This window comes from Pterocles gutturalis, unplaced genomic scaffold (genome assembly GCF_000699245.1).
Source record: "Pterocles gutturalis isolate BGI_N339 unplaced genomic scaffold, ASM69924v1 scaffold24428, whole genome shotgun sequence".
NCBI classification, from domain to species: Eukaryota; Metazoa; Chordata; class Aves; order Pterocliformes; family Pteroclidae; genus Pterocles; species Pterocles gutturalis.
The window spans coordinates 32,905-54,352 of record NW_010126370.1 but is presented as its reverse complement, the minus strand read 5'-3'; the positions used below and the strand labels follow the sequence as shown (position 1 = coordinate 54,352).

The 21,448-nt window shown below is 50.2% G+C and overlaps 1 protein-coding gene across 4 annotated transcripts; it reads left to right on the top strand.

Moving 5' to 3' along the window:
- The first annotated feature begins 3,857 nt into the window (after positions 1–3,857).
- ZAP70 (zeta-chain (TCR) associated protein kinase 70kDa) lies at positions 3,858–14,331 on the top strand. 4 transcript variants are annotated; one of them, XM_010078973.1, is made up of 12 exons: positions 3,858–4,259; positions 5,500–5,660; positions 6,314–6,452; positions 8,306–8,384; positions 9,112–9,152; positions 10,379–10,427; positions 10,983–11,157; positions 11,817–12,023; positions 12,289–12,481; positions 13,073–13,213; positions 13,722–13,834; positions 14,194–14,331. In XM_010078973.1, the coding sequence occupies exons 1-12, from the start codon at positions 3,858–3,860 to the stop codon at positions 14,315–14,317; spliced, it is 1,824 nt and encodes a 607-aa protein (XP_010077275.1). In that variant the 3' UTR covers positions 14,318–14,331. The 4 variants fall into 4 exon arrangements, with proteins under 4 accessions (XP_010077275.1, XP_010077274.1, XP_010077272.1 ...); XM_010078972.1 differs by having other exon boundaries at positions 10,977–11,157; XM_010078970.1 differs by having other exon boundaries at positions 8,306–8,431; positions 9,121–9,125; positions 10,381–10,427; positions 10,977–11,157.
- The last annotated feature ends 7,117 nt before the right edge of the window (positions 14,332–21,448 follow it).

Below are 21,448 nucleotides of genomic sequence, written 5' to 3'. Positions count from 1 at the left end.
ACGACCACAAACCTCAGCAGCAGCTCCGACCACCTCCTCCAAAGCACACAACCCACCCCCTTTCTACCCCCCCAGCCTGGTTCCCCATCACTTGCTCCCATCCTCCCAGTTCTCCCCCCGGGGCAGGTCCCTCCTCTCCCTAGCGCTGACCCCACCACCTTAAAGGGCCAGCCAGGGCCATGGGATTAGTGGTGCCAGGACAATGACACAGAAAATACGGTGCTAACAGGATGCTGAAGTGTGCCAGAGCCTCCCACGGCTTCTTCAGTGCCTTTTTTGCTGCTCTCGGGGACTGGCTCGGGTTTTGCCTAAAGTGCTTTTGCTGTTCTGAGAAATTATAAAATCAAACCAGCTCCTGACGGTTCTTGTCTGATGTCAGTAGGAGCAAGTGGCCGGCTATATATAGATCTGATTGATGACATCTCGATAGCTTCCTGCCTGGCTTTCCTCTGTGTCACGGTGCACGGATCCGACTCCTTTTTACGTGGGTGTTGCTTCTTCACGTCAGAATGCCAACTTGCAAGCGTGGCCGTTACCACTGGAGCCCTGGTTTCCCTCGGGGCTGGTTCTAACCTGGGAGGAGCGCCCAAAGCCAGCAGGAACTCCGGGCATCTGGGTCACTGCAGCCCAAGGGACAGAGATTAAGCAAGAGCTGGAAATATCGGGTCCTGCTACTTATTATCGGTGGTGGAGGGTTCCCTGCACAGCTTCTTCCAAGCACATCCATTAAATCAGGTCTCATTTTTGTCTGCTTTTACAGCATGGGAAATCAAGGTTGTATGAGGTTTGTGGAGGTTGTATCAGGGTTGCTCAGGTCCACCCAGAGGCAGTGCTAAGAAACAGAGCTGTGGTTTGGAAGAGGAGCTTAGCTACGCCTGGAAGACCCTGGGCTGGCGTAGGGACAATAGAGCCAGGACAGTAGGACAGACTTTTTTAAAGCATGAGCTTTAGAGGGGATATCAATCATCTGGTTCAAATCTGCTCTTGGGCTTCAGGGGATGACTTTCCCTCATGGCTGGGGATTGAAAAGGTTTTTCAAGAGCAGCTAATGGGGGTTCATTTGTGGCAGCAAGGCTTGTGTGAAATAGGTAGCGTGGCCCGAACCAACTTCTGATCCCTGGGTTCACTCTTGTATTTCCACGAGGCTTTCTTGATTTGCAGCCCTGTGCTTGGAGAGGAAAACCAGTTTGTTTATAACAGAACCACCTGTGTAGGCAGCTGGAAACTTTGTGGGAGCCCGGTGGTGATCAATGGCTTCTGCCATCTCATTTTCACCTGTCTGAACAATTGTCAAACATGTTCCATTTGCTGTGATGTTCTGGTCCTGGACTTTCCAGAAAAGGGAATCAGCATGTTTGGGTGCAGCATCCTTGTACCTAATTACTGTTTCTCCCAGGTAGCTAGTGGAAATGAGTAACACATGAAGAAGGCCATTGACCTTCCACTGCCCACTCAGTGCTTCCTCTTCCTTGACTCGTGAATGTGACTCATGAGCCCTACTCTGCAGTCAAAACCAAGAGCCACAATCCTCACATCAACCCACATCAACTCCTTCAACCCATCTTCCTGGGACCAGGCTGAGTTCAGGAGGGCCTGGCAGTCATCTCATCTCATCTCATCTCATCCCATCCCATCTCATCTCATCTCATCCCATCCCATCCCATGCCATCCCATCCCATCCGATCCCATCCCATCTCATTTCATCTCCAGAGCTGAGCCTGGGGGATGCGTCTGTCCCATGTCTTGGCTGCTTTGATGCCTGGAGGCATCAAGGGATTAGGACGTTTGCTTTGGTTCCAAGCATTGACTCCAGTTAGGGTTTGAGCTTCAGCGTGTTTCCATTCGCCGTCGGCGTCCCAGACTGGCAGGTCTGCCAAGACCCCACTTTGCTTCATTTGATGAATTTGATGAAAGGGACTTCACAGCTCAGGTTTATTTGTGCTGCATCCGATACGGTTTTTACTCCAGTCCCGCACCCAAGCTGCAAACGCCACTTTTTTGGTTTCCTGCCTCGGCTAAAACGCCTCCTCGGCGGAGCCTGCTCTCCCTTCCTGTTCTCATCAGGGCCATTGCTGGGCTTAATGAAGACAACAAACAAATAGGTCGAGGAGAGTCTGGTTGCCATCAATCCATCTCCCCATGGCTCTTTGCTGAGCAGAGCAGGGTGCACACAGCAGCGTGGTTTCTCCTAAGCAGTTTCCTCCTGACCCCTATCCAATTCCTGCCAATACACGGCACGCATCCAGCCAGCCCGTTCCCAGCTCCAGCGGTCCCCGAGGCTGGCAGGAGGCAGCCCTGTCGCTGTTCTGCTGAGCGGGCGGCGGCGGGCTGGGGAAGACGGAGCAGGGCTGACCATCAGCTCAGCCACTGCCATAGTGCTGTGGGCCCAACCCATCGGGTAGCGACTGCTCCCATCGTGTTCAGAAATGAGAGTTCTGTTGGGAAGAATCAGGGCAATACCCAGCGTGCTGACCGAAGAGCCGCTGTTCTCCTTACTCCGAACCCGAGTGATGCGTTTGCCGGAAAGGCGGATGGAGACAGACACTTGGATGTTTTTGGGGTCAAGCATCTGCGCAAAGAAAAAACCAAAGATCAGGCTCCAAGGAACAAATGAGACCCTTTGAATATGATCAAGTTTCCATTAATCACTACAAATTGGCTTCTGTTTGTGGGTGGGATTTTAGATGATGCGATACACGACCTACAGCTCTTGGGCAGAAGGGGGTCTGCAGTGACTCCGTCGACACAGTGCCATTTTTCGCTGGATTCCCACCGCCAGCTGGTGTGCGGCAGCATGACGGTAGGTTCGTTTCTGATTTTAGGCTGTTCTGAACAGGGGCTCCAGTAACACTTGTCCATGGCGGCTCGGCATGGGATTGAACCCACTTTGGGGTGATGGCTGAGCCACATCTGAGCAGCGGCTTTCTCTGGAGCATGTGGAAATAGGAACTGCCAAATGGGATCAGAGTATCGCCCAAATTCAGAAAGCAGCCAGAGTCAGGTATTGTGGGAAAAAAATCCATAAAATTTTTCAAGAGACAATTAGAGGAAGGTTTCTTCTTGTTCCTGTCAACTGATGGGTAACGTCTGCCCAGAAGCACTTGAGTTTATCTTTCCCTCCTTTTGCTGTGTTTGGTGCAATTGTGTATCTAAATGTTTTTTAGACTTTTAATGTCCATTGCATGTTTTAATCTTACTCCATTTAAGTTTTTGGCCTTACAGACCCTCATGGCAAAAGTAATTTATTCAGAGAGGAAAAAGAATTTCCTTTTATTGTGAACAGGGCTGGAGAGAAAATGGTAGGAAGTCAAAGCTAAAATCTTCAGGATGATGTAAGAAGTACATTTTTAATAGTGAAGGTAATTAACCATTGGAACAATCCGCTATAGGATTCGGTGCGTTCTCTATTGCTTGAAATCTTTAAATCAAGATCAGATGGATTTTTACTTACTTTCTAGCTGCATTCAGGGCAGGACAGAGGAATCACGGTGGGATTCTCTGGCTGGGGATATGAGTGCACCCACTGCTAGTCTCCATGAGACTGCCCAGAGAAGCTGTGGATGCCCCATCCCTGGAGGGGTTCAAGGCCAGGCTGGATGAGGCTTTGGGCAACCTGGGCTAGTGGGAGGTGTCCCTGCCCATGGCAGGGGGTGGCACTGGGGGGGCTTTAAGGTCCCTTCCCACCCAAACCCTTCTGTGATCCTATAATGGTCAGCTGATGGCTGAAGAACCTCTGGGCAGACAAGTCTGAAATCCAATTAAACCTTCTTGCAAAATGAAGAATTTTGCTTCTTTGTTCCAGATCGATTACCAGCAGCGCGTGAGCTGACCCGAGCCGTCCTGCAAAGCGCACAGAGATGCCAGATGCTGCTGCTCACCTGCCCTTTTACTACGGCAGCATCGCCAGGTCGGAAGCGGAGGAGTACCTCAAGCTGGCGGGGATGTCGGACGGGCTGTTCCTGCTGCGGCAATGCCTGCGCAGCCTGGGGGGCTACGTCCTCTCCATGGTCTGCAACCTGCAGTTTTACCATTACGCCATCGAGCGCCAGATGAACGGTACCTATGCCATCGCGGGGGGCAAAGCGCACTGTGGGCCAGAGGAGCTCTGCGAGTTTTATTCCAAGGATGCCGACGGGCTCTGCTGCACCCTCCGCAAGCCCTGCAACCGCCCCAGTGGTGTGGAGCCCCAACCCGGTGTCTTCGACAGCATGAGGGACAATATGGTGCGCGAATACGTCCGGCAGACGTGGAAATTGGAGGTACTGGTCATTGGCAAAGGTGGTGTGGGGCTGGGCAAGGAGGGCTCCAAGGGGCTTACTGCCACTTGCCACCCTGCCCTCCGCTGTGGCTGTCATCCCCCTCTTACAGCATGGTTCAGCAAGGTCCTTCTCCTTGGACTCTTTCACTAAGAGTAGTCTTAAATCTCTCCCTTTTCCAATTTCTTCTTCAGAAACAGGGCTGAACATCTTCCCAAGCCTTCAGACTCTTCCTCAGAGCAGCTTGTGTTTCATCTGCTCTGCAGGGCGTTGGAGCTCTCTGCTCGCTTTGCAAGCGTCTCCCCGTGTGCCGTTTGCTCCCCATCGCTCCCCACGTGAGGTGTCTCTGCCTCCATCACGTTGTGCTGAAGATGTAGTGAAACCAGACTTAAATTCCTCGCTCTTTGAAGTCAGTGGAGGTTTTGCCTATGAGACTAAGGTCCTGGGTACTGGATGATTTATGTCTGCTGTTTAAATTTAAAAATAGCTACAGAGAGGTTCCTGCATTTTATTGCAGGCTGGAATATAAGATAATATACGTAAAAGGCAAATTTCTGTAAATGGTCACACTGGCAGCCACGTAATTAATTTCCTTCTACCTGCTGTCACCTCGAGGGTGGCTACTCGGGCACTGCCAAGTCCTCGCAGAAAGATAGCTCAGGCATACTCTTGGTGGAGCCTTTCTACAAAAGATCTCTAAATTTGGTTTATTTTCGACCAAAGGTGCTTGACAGAACGAAGTTACTCCTTGAAGCTGAGCTGCGTCCACTGGTAGATAGCACAAAAGACATTGCCACCTACTGGCAAACGAAAAATCTCCGTTGTTTATAGAATGTGTGGGGCCAGTAAAATTAATTTAGGGTCTCCCACATGATTTCCAGACTGCATTGCTCTTGACAAGTTGTAGTGTCTGTCCCAGGAATGCGAGGCTGAAAGACGCCCTGTGAGCCTGACGTCAGGGTCCCCCGTACGAATAGGATTTCTCTCATCCGTCCCCAGCAAGTCAATGGACTTCAGCTGGATTCGAGGGATGGGACCAATTTGGATAAGCAAGGGATTCTGCTCTGCAGCAGGACAGAATTCAACCCACCATCGCTGCAGGCATGATTAAGGCCACAGGCACTCCAGTTACGATACCTTCCAGCTTCCTGTGTCATCTGCCCAAAAGGTGCAAAATAAACCGCCGAAGCCACAGGACGATGCAGCAGCGGGGCAGGAGGTCTCATTTCTCACTTTCTTCCAGGGCGATGCACTCGAACAGGCCATCATAAGCCAGGCTCCGCAGGTGGAGAAGCTCATCGCCACCACAGCCCACGAGAGGATGCCCTGGTACCACGGCAGCATCCCCCGGGATGAAGCTGAGCGGAGGCTCTACTGTGGGGCACAACCTGATGGGAAATTCCTGTGAGTACGCAAAGCCCTGGCAGATGCTGCGATCCCTGTGCTTTTATACCATTTCCCCACCTCTGCTACCCCGTAGTTCCATGTCTTGTTCCATGTGATGGTTCCCGAGAGGAGGTTTAGCTGGATATGGTCAGACCGTGGTTACAGATCTTTCAGAGTCTGACACCCCAAGCCTCTCATTGTCCAGATAGTTTCTGGCCTCTTTGAAGAACCAATCTTGAGCTTTTTAGTTTCTGATGTTTAGATATCTCTATGAAGTATGCTTGTTAATGCACTGGATGATGTGAGATACAGAGTTCAGGGGGTGAAGACATTTAACACTGGCACCAAGGCAACATATGGCCAATAAAATACAGGAGAAAGCGTTTGCTCTGAACCTCTGCCGAGGTGAGACAGCCCTTCAGTTAATTATCTCCTGAATGAGTCAGGAAAGAAAGAATTAGCTGGAGAGGGTGGAGGAGAGGGGCAAGAGACTGAAGGGGAAGGGTCCCTCCTCAGCCTCCGCAGAGGGGTGTCAGGAAGGTGGCAATTCCAGCAGTGGGGTGCAGGGACACCTTTACCGAGTGCCCCCCCAGTGACCCATCACCGCTGCAGCCGTGATCATTTGCAGGGCAAAACTTAGAGTTGTTTTTAATAGTTCTCCTTCCTACCAGGCTGAGAGAAAGGAAGGAAAACGGCACCTATGCCCTCTCCCTTGTCTATGGCAAAACAGTGTATCACTATCGGATAGACCAGGACAAGTCCGGCAAGTACTCCATCCCGGAGGGGACCAAGTTCGACACGCTCTGGCAGGTACCGTACCGTGGGATGCTGGCTGCTGATGTCCTGATAAAGTGACGGCACTTTTCCTTTGTTACAGCGACCCATGCCTTGAGGTACAGGAAAGTTTTAAAGGCTTTAAGGTCGTACACAGGTGGCTGTAGCCCCTTTCAGAAGACCCTGACATTCCCTGGGGCTGGCTGTCTATCAGCTCAGCTCATTGCGTTCATAGAATCATAGAGTCACAGGATGGTTTGGGTTGGGAGGGACCTTAAAGCCCCCCCAGTGCCACCCCCTGCCATGGGCAGGGACACCTCCCACTAGCCCAGGTTGCCCAAAGCCTCATCCAGCCTGGCCTTGAACCCCTCCAGGGAGGGGTTTTTCTCTGGGCCCCCTGGGCCACTGCCTCACCCCCCGCACAGGAAAACATTTCTTCCTCACATCTCATCTCCATCTCCCCTCTTGTAGCTTCAAACCGTTCCCCCTCATCCTCTCACTACACTCCCTGATCAAGAGTGTTTCCCCATCCCTCCTATAGCCCCCTTTAGGTGCTGGAAGGCTGCTATTAGGTCTCCTTGGAGCCTTCTTTGCATTTCTGTGTGCTCCTAGCGAAGTAGAGCTAAGCCTGGGATCTCACAGCAGCTCTGAAATGGTGCTGGCTTTACCACTGCCTCCATGCCTTACACCGCTCTGGTGCCTCTCCAGGGGAACAAGAGGATTAGTGCTTTTCATTTCTAGCTTTAAGCCAGGATGGTTCTTTTAATTACATCTACACCCCATCAGCAAACATCACACAGTCAGCCACAGTGAGCATCTCGGACCTCGATGACATTGCTCATCCCATGCTCTCCCCACGCTGCTCCAGGACCAGCAAAACTTGCGTGTGGATTGCCACTTCATTTTCCAAGTGACTGTGTGCTGTGCCAAGAGTCGGGGAGGCCAGAAGTCTTGAGCCAGCTGCCAAAATCTTGACATGACTGAAGATCCAACTGCCAGGAGACACATCACCCCCGAGAGCCAGGGGCTTTGGGAAGGGGAGATGCTGTAATGCTCCAGCCATCCCTGTGAGGCTGGGGCAGGTTTTTAGGGAATGTGACACATGGTCCAGCAACTCTTGGCACTGCTGGGGAGTCACAAGCCCCCCCCAGAGCCCATGGCACACACCTCGGACCTGCTCCAGGGAGCGGATCCCATCGCTTTCTCCTGGGCAGGGCTGTCTGGGGGCTGGTAACGCTGTTTTGCTGAATTTTTCAAATTCCAAGGACTGTTTTCACTCTGAATTATGTTGAAAACAAAGACTTTGGGGCATTTTTATGGAAACAGAACGGTGCCAGGCTCCCAGTTGCAGATGAAATCTGAGCCAGCCAGGAGGGGAGGAGAAAACCTCGTCTCCCCTGCGGTCCGGTGGCAGGGGCTGAGCTGGTCGTCTCCAGCCAGAGTCAAGTCCCCACTGTGCTTGAACTGGAGGTTGAAGCAGAGAAAAACTGCCCAGGGATCCCAGAGCTAACCCTGGGGCTCCTCTGGAAAAGCAAAAGGTTTCTCTCAGGCATGACACGACTTAAAAACCTTTCTGCTCGGGACAATACCATTGCACTGAAAATGCCCTGCTCTCTCTCCTGATGGAGATTTTCCTTTTGGCTTTCTTTGGTCTTTATCTGCAAGTTCTCCCCAGCTCTAGCAGATATCCAGGTATGCAAGTGCTTGCTCTGGGAGATCCCTGAGTGCACAGATAGGAGAGGATAGAAAGAAATACTCCAGTGCCTGTCTGCCATAAATCTGAGAGAAATAATTACCATCAGCCGCACAAGTTGCCTAAAAAAAAAAAAATTAAAAAAAAATTGTTTTCTCCTTGCAATGATCTCTTTTTCTTCCAATTCCTTTCCTAGTTGGTGGAGTACCTAAAACTCAAACCAGATGGGCTGATTTTCTACCTGAGGGAAACCTGCCCCAACCCCAACATGCCAGGTGAGCTGATGTCTCCCAGTGCCATCCCTGGCTCCATTTACCACCCAGTGGGGCCAGTTTGAGCAGCGCCAACCCAAGTTTCCTTCACTGGGTCCAGCCTTGCCCAGACCTGGGTGCAGAGGGAACGGAGAGGTCTCTGCTCCTCTGGCAAACCGGGCAAGTCTCACGTTATGTCATCTGCTGAAAGTGGCCACTAGCCAGGCCTGGCCAAGGGTGGCCCAAAGCCAGGAGCAGATGGGGGAGTCAGTGCTCCAAGTGGATGAGGGACTTTTGGTGCCAAACAGACGGCTTCTGAAAAATGCCCTGCTTTTCAGGCAGCAGGAAACAACCTGTCCTGCTAGTCTGGCTCCTGGTGGGTCTATTGAGTTGCACATGCGTCACTTTGTCCTTTGGCCCAAGTATCACAAACGTGGGTCACTTCAGAGCCTGTCTGTGGGACCCCTGCTCTCCTGGGCAGGGGGCAGTGGGGTACAGCGGGGACAGTCCCTGCTCTGGGACCAATGCAGGGCCCTCCAGTGGGTCTGCACCTCCCTCGAGGGCTGCTCTGGGAATAACAGCCACATCCAGGCACGTTTCCACACCTTTTTTTTGACTAAAGCTACAGAAACTGGCCTTTGGGTGGTAGGTCAAACCCAGGCATCCACATAGTCCTTCAAGGACTGATGCTCTGGTCCTGCTTGGGGCATAGGCAGACTCCTAATAACAACTTCTTTCTCCTGATTCACAGCATCTGCAGCACCGGTTCCACCAACCCACCCTTCCATGAGCGTAAGTTTTGGGGAGGGTCTGTTTTATTAGTACCTGGGTGGTTTAATGTTATTGCACTTCCAGCTTGCTGATCAAACTTTGCTCTTCTCTAAAAGGCAATAACTCAAATGGAACATATTAAGCCCAGCTGCAATGTTGTCCCCTTTCCGGCTTGGATGGGGACGAGGAATAGCTGGGCACAGCTACCATTAGAGCTGAAAACGGTTTCCATTCATACTGTGCTCCTTGCAACATGCGGGCCTGTCCTCGGGGAGCTCTCTCCCCCCCTACCCTCTTTGCCAGGCAGCAGCGAGGAAGACGTGGTTGGATTCTGGGAACGCTCAGCCTTGCTGCTGGCCATTGGCCACTGGCCAGTTCTTTGTGCTCCCTCTGCGTCCCTGGCTTCGGGGCATGTCTGCGCTCAGTCACCGCGCGGAGTGCCGGGCAGTGTTGAAACCACTGGTTTGGGCTGTACGAGCAGCCCATCGCAGAGCTCCGCAGAGGCTAAAGAATGGCCTGAGCACTCACCCATCTTCTCAGAGAGCTTTCACAACCTGCGGTGGGATCCCATGTCGCGGCGACTGCTGCAATCAGCTCTGGCGTTCAAAGCTGTGCTGGACAAATATGGACCATACCGCTTTGACACTGCCTGCTTTGGGGACAGTGGCTGTGTGCGGTGTCCGTGTGTGCTCGTGGGGCTGTTCTTTGGGCAGGGAGCTGTGCCGGATGCAAGCTGAGCTGCCTCCAGGCTTCCCTTCGCCCCCTGTCTCAAAACAAGCTGCAGAGACCTGGCTGGGATAACCCCTAGCTTGGGATGACCCCCCTGGCTGGGATGGCTCCTCTGCTGCAGGAGACTTGTCACTTTGGGCTGGTGAAAGCGGAGGGGACAGAGAGCGAATTGCAGCCCTATGTGTGTGCCCCTCACTGCTCAGGTAAACCCGGAGCCCTCGCCGTGCGCAGCCCACAGGCTGGGTTGCTGAAGGGCGATGCTGCATTCAGTGAATCCCCCCCCAGGGTCTCAGCCCTGCTGTGCAGCTGCAGCAGCGGTACCTGCCAGCCAGGACGGGAAGAGAAATGCTGGCTTGGTACCACTCTCATCTCTTGTGCCCACCCCAGAACCTTTGAGAGGGACTCACCAGCTGGGGCTGTCTGGGCTGCAGAGGTTCCCTGTCCCTCTCCTCTCCCATTTCAAACCGAAGCAGTTTTCCCTGACTGCTTTATCCCCTTTATCCGTGTTTCTTTTCCAGAGACACCTTGGGCCTCTCAATGCAGATGGATACACACCAGAGCCTGTGGGTGAGCATCTTTGAAAGCGCTTTCCTCCTAACAGGAGGAGACAGGACCTGGGGATGCCGCAGGAACCGTGGGAGTTACCTGACACATCTGTGTCACCTTCTGGTCAAAGAGCTGTGCTACAAAGCCCCTTTCTTACAAAGGCACCCAGGAGCATCCCGTGTGGTTCAGGGCCCCGAGACAAATATATTGCAAAACTGTTTGCCCACACCCAGCACCCAGTAAATCAAGCCCTGTCCTATTCCTCATCTTCCATCCTGCCTACTAAATCCTCAGTCTGTTCCGTTACATTTCAGTGGGGTGAAGTCCTGTGCGTGCCCAGGTCCTGCAGGGTCCGATGTCGAACATCTCTCCCCATCCTGGCTCCTTCGGCAGCTGTAACTGGGAGAGGCCATGGGTTGTGAAAGGAAGGGAGATACCCAGGAGGGAGGCTTGAATGCTGGAGCTTGGAGAATTGGCCAAGAGACTAGAGAAAACCTTCCCAACTGGTGAGGGGGGGAGAAATGGGGAAGGAGATGTTTATAGCTATAAAAAACTGTCTCTCTCGGGAAGGCGCAGGAAAGTCACGCCTGCTACCGATGGACACCAGTGTCTACGAGAGCCCGTACAGTGACCCTGAGGAACTGAAGGATAAGAAGCTTTTCCTGAAGAGGGACCACCTGATGATCGATGAAGTGGAACTGGGAGCAGGAAACTTTGGCTGCGTCAAGAAAGGGGTCTACAAAATGAGAAAGTGAGTGCTGCCCTGAAGGACGCTGAGGAAGCAGGAGAAGGGTGCTGAGCTCTGAGGTGTCCCCATCTCTCCTGTTTCTAGTAGGAGGGTCCTTAATGTGATAATGGGGTGGAGGTCTAAGAGATACTCTGGAAGGTCAGTGATGACTTTCCGTGGACTTCCAGTGACAGCCTCATGGCCGTGAGAGTGCAATCTGCACTGCATGCTCCTGGGCATAAAACTGCCACTTCTGAAGGCATTTGGTGGGCGCAAAGAGGCAAGTCCATGCTTCTGAGGGCATGCCAGGGCAAAGGAGTGAGACTGAGGAGATGTGCGATCCTTGGCTCTGTCACTGTAGTCCACAGAGATGGCCTTTGCCCGCTTTGTGCCCCCCTTGAAGTACGGCAATGATGATGCAGGTCTCAGTGTGCGGTGAAGTGCCTTCAGATCTACAGATGGCAGATACTGGCCTACACTGGTGAGGATGAGGTGATCCTTTCCTCTTTGGCCTGTCTAGTGATACCAGTGTAGTTCAGGGCTCTGCCAAAAGAGGCTCCTGAGATTGCTGTTGCGAGGTCAGACGGTACCACATGAGAAGTGGTTTGTGTTCCTGGCTGAAATACATGAGTCCGGCTGCTGTTCGGTTCATCCCATGTGTGTTCCTCTTGCGCCCTGTGCAGGAAGCAGATCGATGTGGCTATAAAAGTGCTGAAGAGCAACAACGAGAAAACAGTGAAGGATGAAATGATGAAGGAAGCCCAGATCATGCATCAGCTGGACAACCCCTACATTGTCCGCATGATTGGGGTCTGCGAAGCAGAGTCCCTGATGCTCGTGATGGAGATGGCTTCTGGAGGCCCACTCAACAAGTTCTTGGCTTCCAAGAAGTGAGTACTGAATAAAATGTGGCTGGCTGATTTTCTGCACTTCTCATCAAACTCTCTTCTGCCAGGGAGACTGGCTTTGTGGGTGGAGGGAAGCTGATAACAGCAGAGAGAGATGTCTTTTCATGTGAGGTGATAGTGACTGATGCTTCTGGAGCAGCCGTGTCCACATTCATTCTCCCTTGCAGTTGGAAAGCTTGGAGGGGACAGTGGTGTATGGAGTCATGGCAGGTCCTTTATTACTGCATTGTCTTTTCATCCTCCCCAGAGACGAGATTACAGTCAGCAATATTGTGGAGCTGATGCACCAAGTATCCGTGGGGATGAAGTACTTGGAAGAAAAAAACTTTGTCCACAGGGACCTGGCAGCCAGAAATGTCCTGCTGGTCAACCAGCATTATGCCAAGATCAGTGACTTTGGACTCTCCAAGGCTCTTGGCGCTGACGACAGCTACTACAAGGTACGTGTAAGGACAGGGAAGGATCCAGGTAGCTAGCAGGAGCCTTCCTGGCTGGGGGGCTGAGACCCCCTGAGGTGGGGGGTCTGGGCTCTTCCCAGGAGCCCTGCTGTATGACCACGTCACACTCTGGCTGTCCTCACTGCTGTGACATTAAAAGGGGCTTTGCAAAGGTCTGGGCAGCAAGGAGGAAATTCAGACAGATGCAGAGGCAGCAAGGAGAGTGCAGTGCAGTGGGATGACGGGAGAGGAGCCAGAGCAGAGCAGAGAAGGTGATGAAGAAAGAGCCAGAGGTGATCTTCCCAGCAGTGTGCACCAGTGCATGACCGCATCGAGCCCTGTGGCTGGGGTGCAGGAGGGGGGTGGCATCCTGCACCCAGGGACAGCTGAGCAGGGCCAGCGAGACAGCAGTGCCTGGGCCAGGGGTTGGGGCTTAGGGTGCAAGTCTTAGGACCTTGAGCTCCTAGCCCAGGGCAAGGGGATTTTTCCAGCAGCGTGGGATTGCATTTGACACAAACATTGAGCAAAACAGAATTCTGGTTCAGGTCAGAGCAGTGTCTCCGGGTGAGAATGTTCCTCTTTGCTTTGCTACAGGCCAGGACAGCTGGGAAGTGGCCCTTGAAATGGTATGCCCCTGAGTGCATCCTCTATCACAAGTTCTCCAGTAAGAGTGATGTGTGGAGCTACGGCGTGACCATGTGGGAGGCCTTCAGCTATGGGCAGAAACCATACAAGGTGAGGCAGAGCCCGGTCCATCATGGTCTAATCTCCTGCTCTGCAACACGCTGATACGCACTGAAACTACAATTTCTATTTCCTGGGGTGTGTGCCCATCCCACCATTGAACAGAGAGGAAAGGAGGCAGGCTCACTTCTGCTTCACAAATGGCACAAATTAGATCGGTTGCATCCTGCAGCTTTGTGTTCATTTAAGGAACAGGAAACAACACGAATTAATTTGGATTTGAATCAAAGTGGATCTTCTCTTTGATCCTTCTGCTCGCTTGAAGAGCTGAAAAAGTCAGTTGCTCAGCCACTGGTCTGCTCAGGCTTGGGATGGGGTCTGCAGGCTGGGCTGGCCACGGCACGAGACCTGGGGTGCCGGGGTAGCAAACAGTGACCGTTCGGGCTGTGTAGTGCATGGATCCAAAGCATCACCCCAGGCCCTGCTCTAATCTGTCTCTTCTAATCCTGTTGCCAGCTCCAAAAATGTTAAAGCATTTTCCCACTTGATCCTATCCTAGAAAATGAAAGGCCCAGAGGTCATCAGCTTCATAGAGCAGGGGAAGCGCATGGACTGCCCCACGGACTGCCCGGCAGAGATATACGCCCTCATGCAGCAATGCTGGACCTACAGGTAAGGCTTTCACCAGCTCAACTCTTTGCTGGTCCATCAGAACAGCACATGCTATCTGGATGGTGACAACACAAAGCAAATCATGTCTCCTGCCTTGGTCTCATTTCCCAGTCCATGATGAATGATAATATTTCTTTATTATCATACCCCTCCATTTGCCTCTACCAGCCCTAGGGGATTTCGGAGCCTCTGTGCCTTTGCCCTCTCCATCCCAGAAAAGTCTCAGCTGTGTTTCTAAGCCCTGGTACAACCAGGCTGCTGTTCTTCCCCAGGTTCTTCTGTGCTTGATGTCTTCTGGTTGCATCAGTCCACTTTTGTCCCTTCTGTTGACTCTATTTGTTCCTTTTCTGCCCTTGCAGATGTGAAGAGCGGCCAGGATTTTTTTCTGTGGAAAACACCATCCGCTCCTACTACTACAGTATTGCTACCAAGACAGAAAATGGGTCAGAGACAGAGGACAAGTCAAAAGCAACTCTTCCCTGAGTTTCCCTCTCTGCTCCTGAGCACACACCCTTCCTGCATGGGACCTGGAAAGGCTCTTGGCAATTTTTTTGCTTTAATCTCTTAAATGCTGGTTCTGTTTCTCAAGTAGTTCCAGAACTAAGAACCTGGGAGACGATGCTGTCACAGCAGACAAGGGCACTCAGCTGGCCAGGATTTACATCTCCAGCCTGACCCAGTGCAGGACAGCACAGACAGTATCAGAGATCCTTCTTACCCACTTCCAAAATTATCCCAAGAGCGTAATGCCCACCAGGCTCACTGGGGATGAACTGTGTTGACTCCAGCAGACCTGGATTTTTCTAGAACCCTTAAAAAACAATTCTTCCACAGGAAACCACCAAGTACGCATTTCTGGTGAGGTTTGCATGGGGCAGGACACAGGACAGGGAGCCATGGTGTCCCCTTCCCCTTGGCGTGCTCTCAGCAGAGATGAGGAGGAGCAAGGGGGCAGAGTTGCACAGTGCCACCGCTTTGTCCTCCACGCACCACGCCAGCCACAGCGCTCACCCCCCAGGGCACTGCCGTGTGCCTCTTCAGCACAGAGCACGGGGTACATCCCCCCTGCACTGCCACAGCCCTCCAAGCTGGCTACGGCTCCTGAAATAACTGAACTCCCAGGACCCATTGCTCACCTCCTGGATCCCGTCTGGCCCCTCTGTGCTCCTGAAATGAGCATCTTGCTTTTCAAGCCTGGATATTGGTCACCCTGTAAATAAACTATTCTATATTTTTTAACATACCTATGGCTCAGATGAACTATCATAAATATTTGCAACTGCTTAAGAAAATAATTGTAATTTCCCTCCACTAGGCCAAGGATTCCTTCCTTGATGCTCTCCATAACCCTGCAGAGTCACCAACCTGGTCCCCCCCTGGGCTGGCTTCACTGCAGAGCTGGAGCTTTCCTGCAGCTAATGGCATACAGAATCGTAGAATCAGAATCACAGAATGGTTTGGGTTGGGAGGGACCTTAAAGCCCCCCCAGTGCCACCCCCTGCCATGGGCAGGGACACCTCCCACTAGCCCAGGTTGCCCAAAGCCTCATCCAGCCTGGCCTTGAACCCCTCCAGGGATGGGGCACCCACAGCTTCTCTGGGCAGCCGTAAGTACATATATACATGTCTACAGCTGCTCAGCAGAGTCCACTGTGGAAACCCACCTACTGAGGCTCGTACTGGTCTACCCCAGCCCCGGATGCAGTGGGTTGCCCACGCTGGGGGGACTGTGGTCTGCACTGCTGCAGAGAGCAGAGTGGTTGTGAGGGCTGGGGAAGCAGGGGAGGCGGAAGATCAGAGCTCTGAGATACAGTGAATAGAAAAGCTTATCTCCCACCATCTGCTGGTATCTGAAAGCCACACAGTAGCTCACACAAAGTACCTTGTCCCAGGGGTAGAATAAACGGCTATAGCCCAGGCCAGGGCACAGCCCTGATCTAAAACCTTAATGGGAGGCGGGTTTGATCTGATCTGAAGACAATGGTTCCTGGGAAGCACTCAGGTAGCAAGCCTAAGTTCCCCTCTCCGTACAGCCTGTTTAAACACTCAGAGAACCTGGGTATGATGAAAAACAAGAGTGTTCCCCTCTCCTTACTTAGACAACAGCCTCCAGGGATACCAACCATTTACCTGCCAAAGCACTTTCTCTCCCAATTCCATTATCTTGTCCTGTGGGCTTAAGAACTATGGACACATTATCCCTACCAGGAGAGGGGAAAACAGAAGTATCAGAGGAGAAAGTGGCTTGTTCCTGTTTGCTCACTGACTTTGTGACAGAGACAGGAAAAAAATTAAATTACCTCCCATGTCATGTTTTCCTCACAGAGAAAGCAGATATTCTGCAGGAAAAGAGAAGGTTCGATGTGCTTTCTGCTTGAAAACCACTGCCAAAACATTTTGTTTAGACTTTTCTTTCAAAACAAATCCATTTTGCAGTTTGAAATTAGTTCTGATATTAAATTTTCATTGAACTGTCTGCTGGTGTTTTTTTCAAATTGGGGAAGGAAAGTACCAGAGAAGTCATATCCCCAGGGGAGCTTCTGGTTGAGTTGGAGACAATTTCAAGTGAGTGTGTGTGCACAGTCCCCAACAAACAGAATATAAACCCCTTGAGATCATGCCACAAGAGCAAGGGGCAGGGGCTTCTCCTCCAGAAAGCCATCTAGGCTGTGGATGTTGCTCTGGCTGTTCCAAGAACAGCAAGAGCTGGGTCAGTGATGAGATGAAGGCAGGGGCTGGGGCTCAGTGCTCTACGGCTGCTTCTGCTCTCCCGTAAACTTCCTCAAATCCCCTCTTGCTGACCCCTCCTTACCTCCTCCTCTCTGCTTGCCCCATTTCCCTCTCTGAATCTTTAAAGCTCTTTTGATTCTTGCACTCTCCATTTGCAAGGGAAAAGAAGAACTTCATCTTCTAACTAAGCACCCGCAGTGATAACATGAGAGATGATAAAGAATCTAATGGTGTCTGATCAACACTAGGTAACACTCCATCATATCACCAATGCAGATCTCTCTCATTCCAACCTATCTTATCACCAATAAGCTGATCTTATCACCAGGACATGCCTATTTATCAATCACACTGCCATATCACAAGCACATGCTGATCTTTCTATCTTTTTCAGCTATCCAGGCACTTTTGTTTTGTTGAGCAGCACAGCAACAACGGCTGACACAGCTCTGTGCTCACTGACCTTTGTATCAGACCCCTTGAACTGATGCAAAAGTCTATTTTCAATGCTAGCAGTGGATATTTCCCCCTCTCTCGCCAAGAAGTGCTGCCTGTGAGGTTCCTGGGGGCACGGCTCAGCGCTGCTGGGCTGTCATCTGTCCCGTGAGCCTGGTCAGCAGTGAGGCTCCTTGGTTTTGGCTGCGTTCTGGCTCTTAACTATGGCTAAGAGAGAGGGGACCAGCCGGAAGGAAGAGCCCTGGCAGGCTCCACGGCAGCTGCCTCCATCCCACCCTTGCTGGGATGAGCTACTGCAGAGCTCGGACCTGCTCCGTGTCTGGGGAAAGGGCAGGTTTATATTTTCAACGTCTCTGTCCTGCTGGATGCCTCCAGCTGTTGGCAAGTTGGAGACGATACAAAGGCAGGGCACAGACCTCCTCACCGTTGTCACCCTTCTTGTTATGAAATGTCTGGCAACTGCCACCACCTTCTACTGCAGAAAATGTGCCCTGCTCACAACGATAACAACGATAACTCTGAACTGAACAGCAAAATAAAACATGGATGATTTCAGTGACACGAAAAATCATGACGAAGGAATCCAAAGAGATTTTCAAAATGAAGAGATTTTAAAAATCAACAGTGATTTTAAAAAGTCTGATGCTGGGACTTGGAGAGTGCGTGGTCACAGAGCTGCCCCTGTGCAGGGAGAGAGCTGCAAAAGCTGGTACCTAACTGGTGTCTTGGCCTCCATGAGCCAGTTAGCTGGGAAATCTTGTAGCCATAGAGCCAGAAAGTCCAGGGACACGTAGGCAGATGGGTGAGCCTGCCGGAGCAGAGACAGGCTCGCCCATCAGCCAGCCCAGCCAAGGCTTGCTTTGTTTCCACTGAAAGCTTTGACGGAGTCAAAACCTTTCCACAGAACATTTCAATTCAGTCTAATCAGCGTTTTCAGATGGAAAACTCTTCTGTAGGAAAATTTCCATCCAACTGAAGTCGTTTACTCCCGGGGCAAATGAGTATGATGTGGGTGTAAAGCACGGTCGGGTCAGAGGTGCAGCAGTTGCCACATCCTTTGGCATGATGTAAAGAGGGATGTGGTGTAACAGGCGACGGAGAACCACCTCCCTCCCCAGACCTACGGCATCGGTGTACCGTGTCATCCTGGACAGACTTCAGAAATTGATTTTGGTCATGCATCAGTGAATTTTGGGAAATAGGCTGGAATGACAATCAGTCAAGAGCCCTGGACTTAAGATGAAATCCTGTCGAGGCATGGTGGAGCCTGCAGACATCCATCTCTGCCTCTTCGCTGTCTCTCTGCCTTTTTTTGTTCCCCAGAGCAGTGCTTTCCAGAAATACCCAGTTAACCCAATCCTTTGTGAATTTGCATCATTGCTACGCAGCGATGCCCTCCTCATTTGCAGTTTTCACACAGTATGTTCTGCTGTAGCAAATCTTACAGAAAATAACGCTTTTATTTGCAAGCAAGAAGCACAGCAAGCACTTATGTGGGAATTAGAATATATATCCTTCAGAATATACTCCAAGGCAAGGGCAGGCTCTGATTTCCAGTCTGGGAAGCACCATCATTGCTTTCTCCTCTAACAGGAACAATTAATAAGCAAACTGGCTGAACCAATGGTTTAAAGCAAGGGTCACAAACTTGGTTCATTATCAACTCTGAGACTAGGTTTAAATGTAATATTTGCAACTGTGCAACTGTTTGGTGATGTTACAGTTTTCACGGGGATGCTTCCAAATGTGGATACAGCCTACAGTAAAGGCTTCATGAACGAGGATATTTCAGTGCCACTTCTGTGCAGGTGCTTATATCACACAGATGCTATGGTGAAAGCAATAACGTGATCTTTCTTGCAACTATGCAAGCCGTACCTTCAAAAAATAAGTCAAGGTCTTTGTGGCAATAAATAAGGGAATCACAAAATACATGGTCTTGCTCCAGCCATTTTGATAGAAAGTGTAACTAGTAGATATTCAAACATTTTAACAAAGCGAAATAAAAGTACCGATATGGAAAAAAATTGCAATTATTAATAAAAGATAAACCGTATCCTACAATCAGTGGAAAAGCGGCATGTTGTGTGTGTTTGTGCTTGAACGGATGTGAAAAGAAACAAGGATGGAAAAAGTGTTTTATGGACTGTTAATAGGTTAAAAAACAGGCACAGGAAGACGGATATTGAATCATGCTCGAAGTTCACCTAGTTCATCCATTTTCCCAAATGTAAACCAGCAAAGAGAAAGAAACTGTACAGAAGCCAAAGACTTGATATTTAGGGCAGCCTGTTTTAACACCTGCGGTGCTGTTCTGACATACTTGGAAAAATGACAAACTTACATTGGGAGGAGCTGCAAAGATAGAGCAAAGGTGGAGAAGGGTCAGAGAGGTTAGTGAGTGGGAGCATAAATAATTATGTGGGCTCAGGTATAGAAAATGGAAGGTAAAGAAGACTTGTTGTGATATAATATGAAAATCTCAGAACAATCTACTCTCAGAAAGTGCCAGGAATTTAGCAAAGGGCAGTTCAGACATTGGCCCAGTGAAAATTTCAGAATATATTCCAAGGCAAGTATAAACTATAGGAACCACATTTGAAAGGTGATATTAAATTCCACTTTGCCATCTTTAATCCCGTTTAATGTAAAATCATCTGTTTCATCTCCATTAATGTGAGTTCAGATATGAACAAAAATCTCCCCTCTAGCTTTTCTTAACTAGGTTTTCTAAATCAATTACCCTACTTGATTGTAGTTTCCCCCCAGTCAAGAACTCCTGCTCTTTTCACTATGATTTAGGGATTTTGGACCTTGCTTCTGTGTATATTGGCAGAAAAGGCCATGCTGCTGAAAGGGGTCCCATTTGCTTTCTGTACCCGACCTGTTTTGCCCTTCTCTGTGCAGGGGTCAGAGCCCAGGAGGTGATGGAGAAAGCCAGGCTGACAAGATGGAAACGGGAGCTCACGCTGGTGGAGAAGAAGGACACAGGTTCCGTAGTTCTCCCTCTGTCGTTGGGATCAGGATGCCTCAGCACAGTCACAGACTCTCGGAGACCAGTGGAAGGGAAAATAGTTTTCATAGATAGAGTTCAAATGAAGAGGGAATTAAGTGATGGGAATTTGTGGAGGTCATTCTTCCCAGCGAGTCAATGGAAGGAGGATGTAAGTGTTCCTTTTGAACACTTTCCAAAGGACAGTATGACTTGCAGGCAGAAAAAGTCTAATCTTAATTTTCCCTTTCTGCACTTTGTTTTCGACTCTTCAAACTGCAGAATAACATCTCCATGGCACTTTGTGCATGTGCAAAAATTGTCAGGCATGTGTATGCCCTGGCAGGCACAGAGAACATTTTGTGTGTCTGCCTATAGGCACGTAAACACAAGGACACTCGTGTGCAGGGCTGTGTTTTCACGTGCACAATAACAAATGTTGTACTTTCGTTTGCACTGTTTGCACACTAGTTATTATCTCCCCAAAGTGGAAACCTCCTCGTCCTTTCAACCTCCTAACGACAGTGGATGTGAACTCCTAGTCTCTCCCTTGCATCTGTGATGTAATTTTTATGAGAAAACCTATTTGTTTCCCCACATACACCTGTACCCTTCCCAACCTCTTAATTTTTTAAACCCTGTTTACTTTATTGAGCTGCGTGAACTGATTAATAAACTGCCTTGATGCAAGTAATAAAAAGTCTATTTCCAGAGCTCTAGGTTCAGGTCCCCACTTTCCACCTAGCTCAAAAATCTCAAGAAAATCTTAGTTCTTTTTTTGCTGTAAGTGGCAGTGGAATTTGGGCTCTGTGTCGTAGCAGTAACATCCCAGCAATGTAGAAACATATCAAGAATTTCAATAGGTTATCTGAATGAGAAGTGCAGGAAAGATTTAAGTGAACCATGGGGAGCTATTACTGATTGGAGATAGTATTTATACTATTTTAATTTAAAAATCCACAAAGTAACCATTAAAAAAATCCTCTTATCCACCCAGATTCCTCTTTTACAGACTCTGGGACTGTACTGTCTACTTGCCTGAACGATGGGCCGTGGGAGCTGCATTTCTCAAGGAACAGAACAAGTACACTTACTGTCTAGAAGCTTATTGTTTTTATTTTTATTACAGTTCTATGAACCTAAATACGCAAGACAACAGGTAGAGATTCTGGGAAATCAGGTAGATCAAACAATAGTAAGACGGGAACTAGGTCAAACAGAGACTAACTAACTTGATTTAGATAACATAAAGCAACAAAATCACTACGTGCCAGGTTTATGCCTTAACCACAGCAGCATCCTTTCTCCCTTAGAGCTGTCTTATTGGAAGTGCTCAGGGCCAGCTTTTTGCACATCCCCTCCTACACAGATGGGGCAAATGTTCCAGAACAGCAATGCTCTCAGCTACAAACACAGGGAAGAGCTTTGCAGAACAGC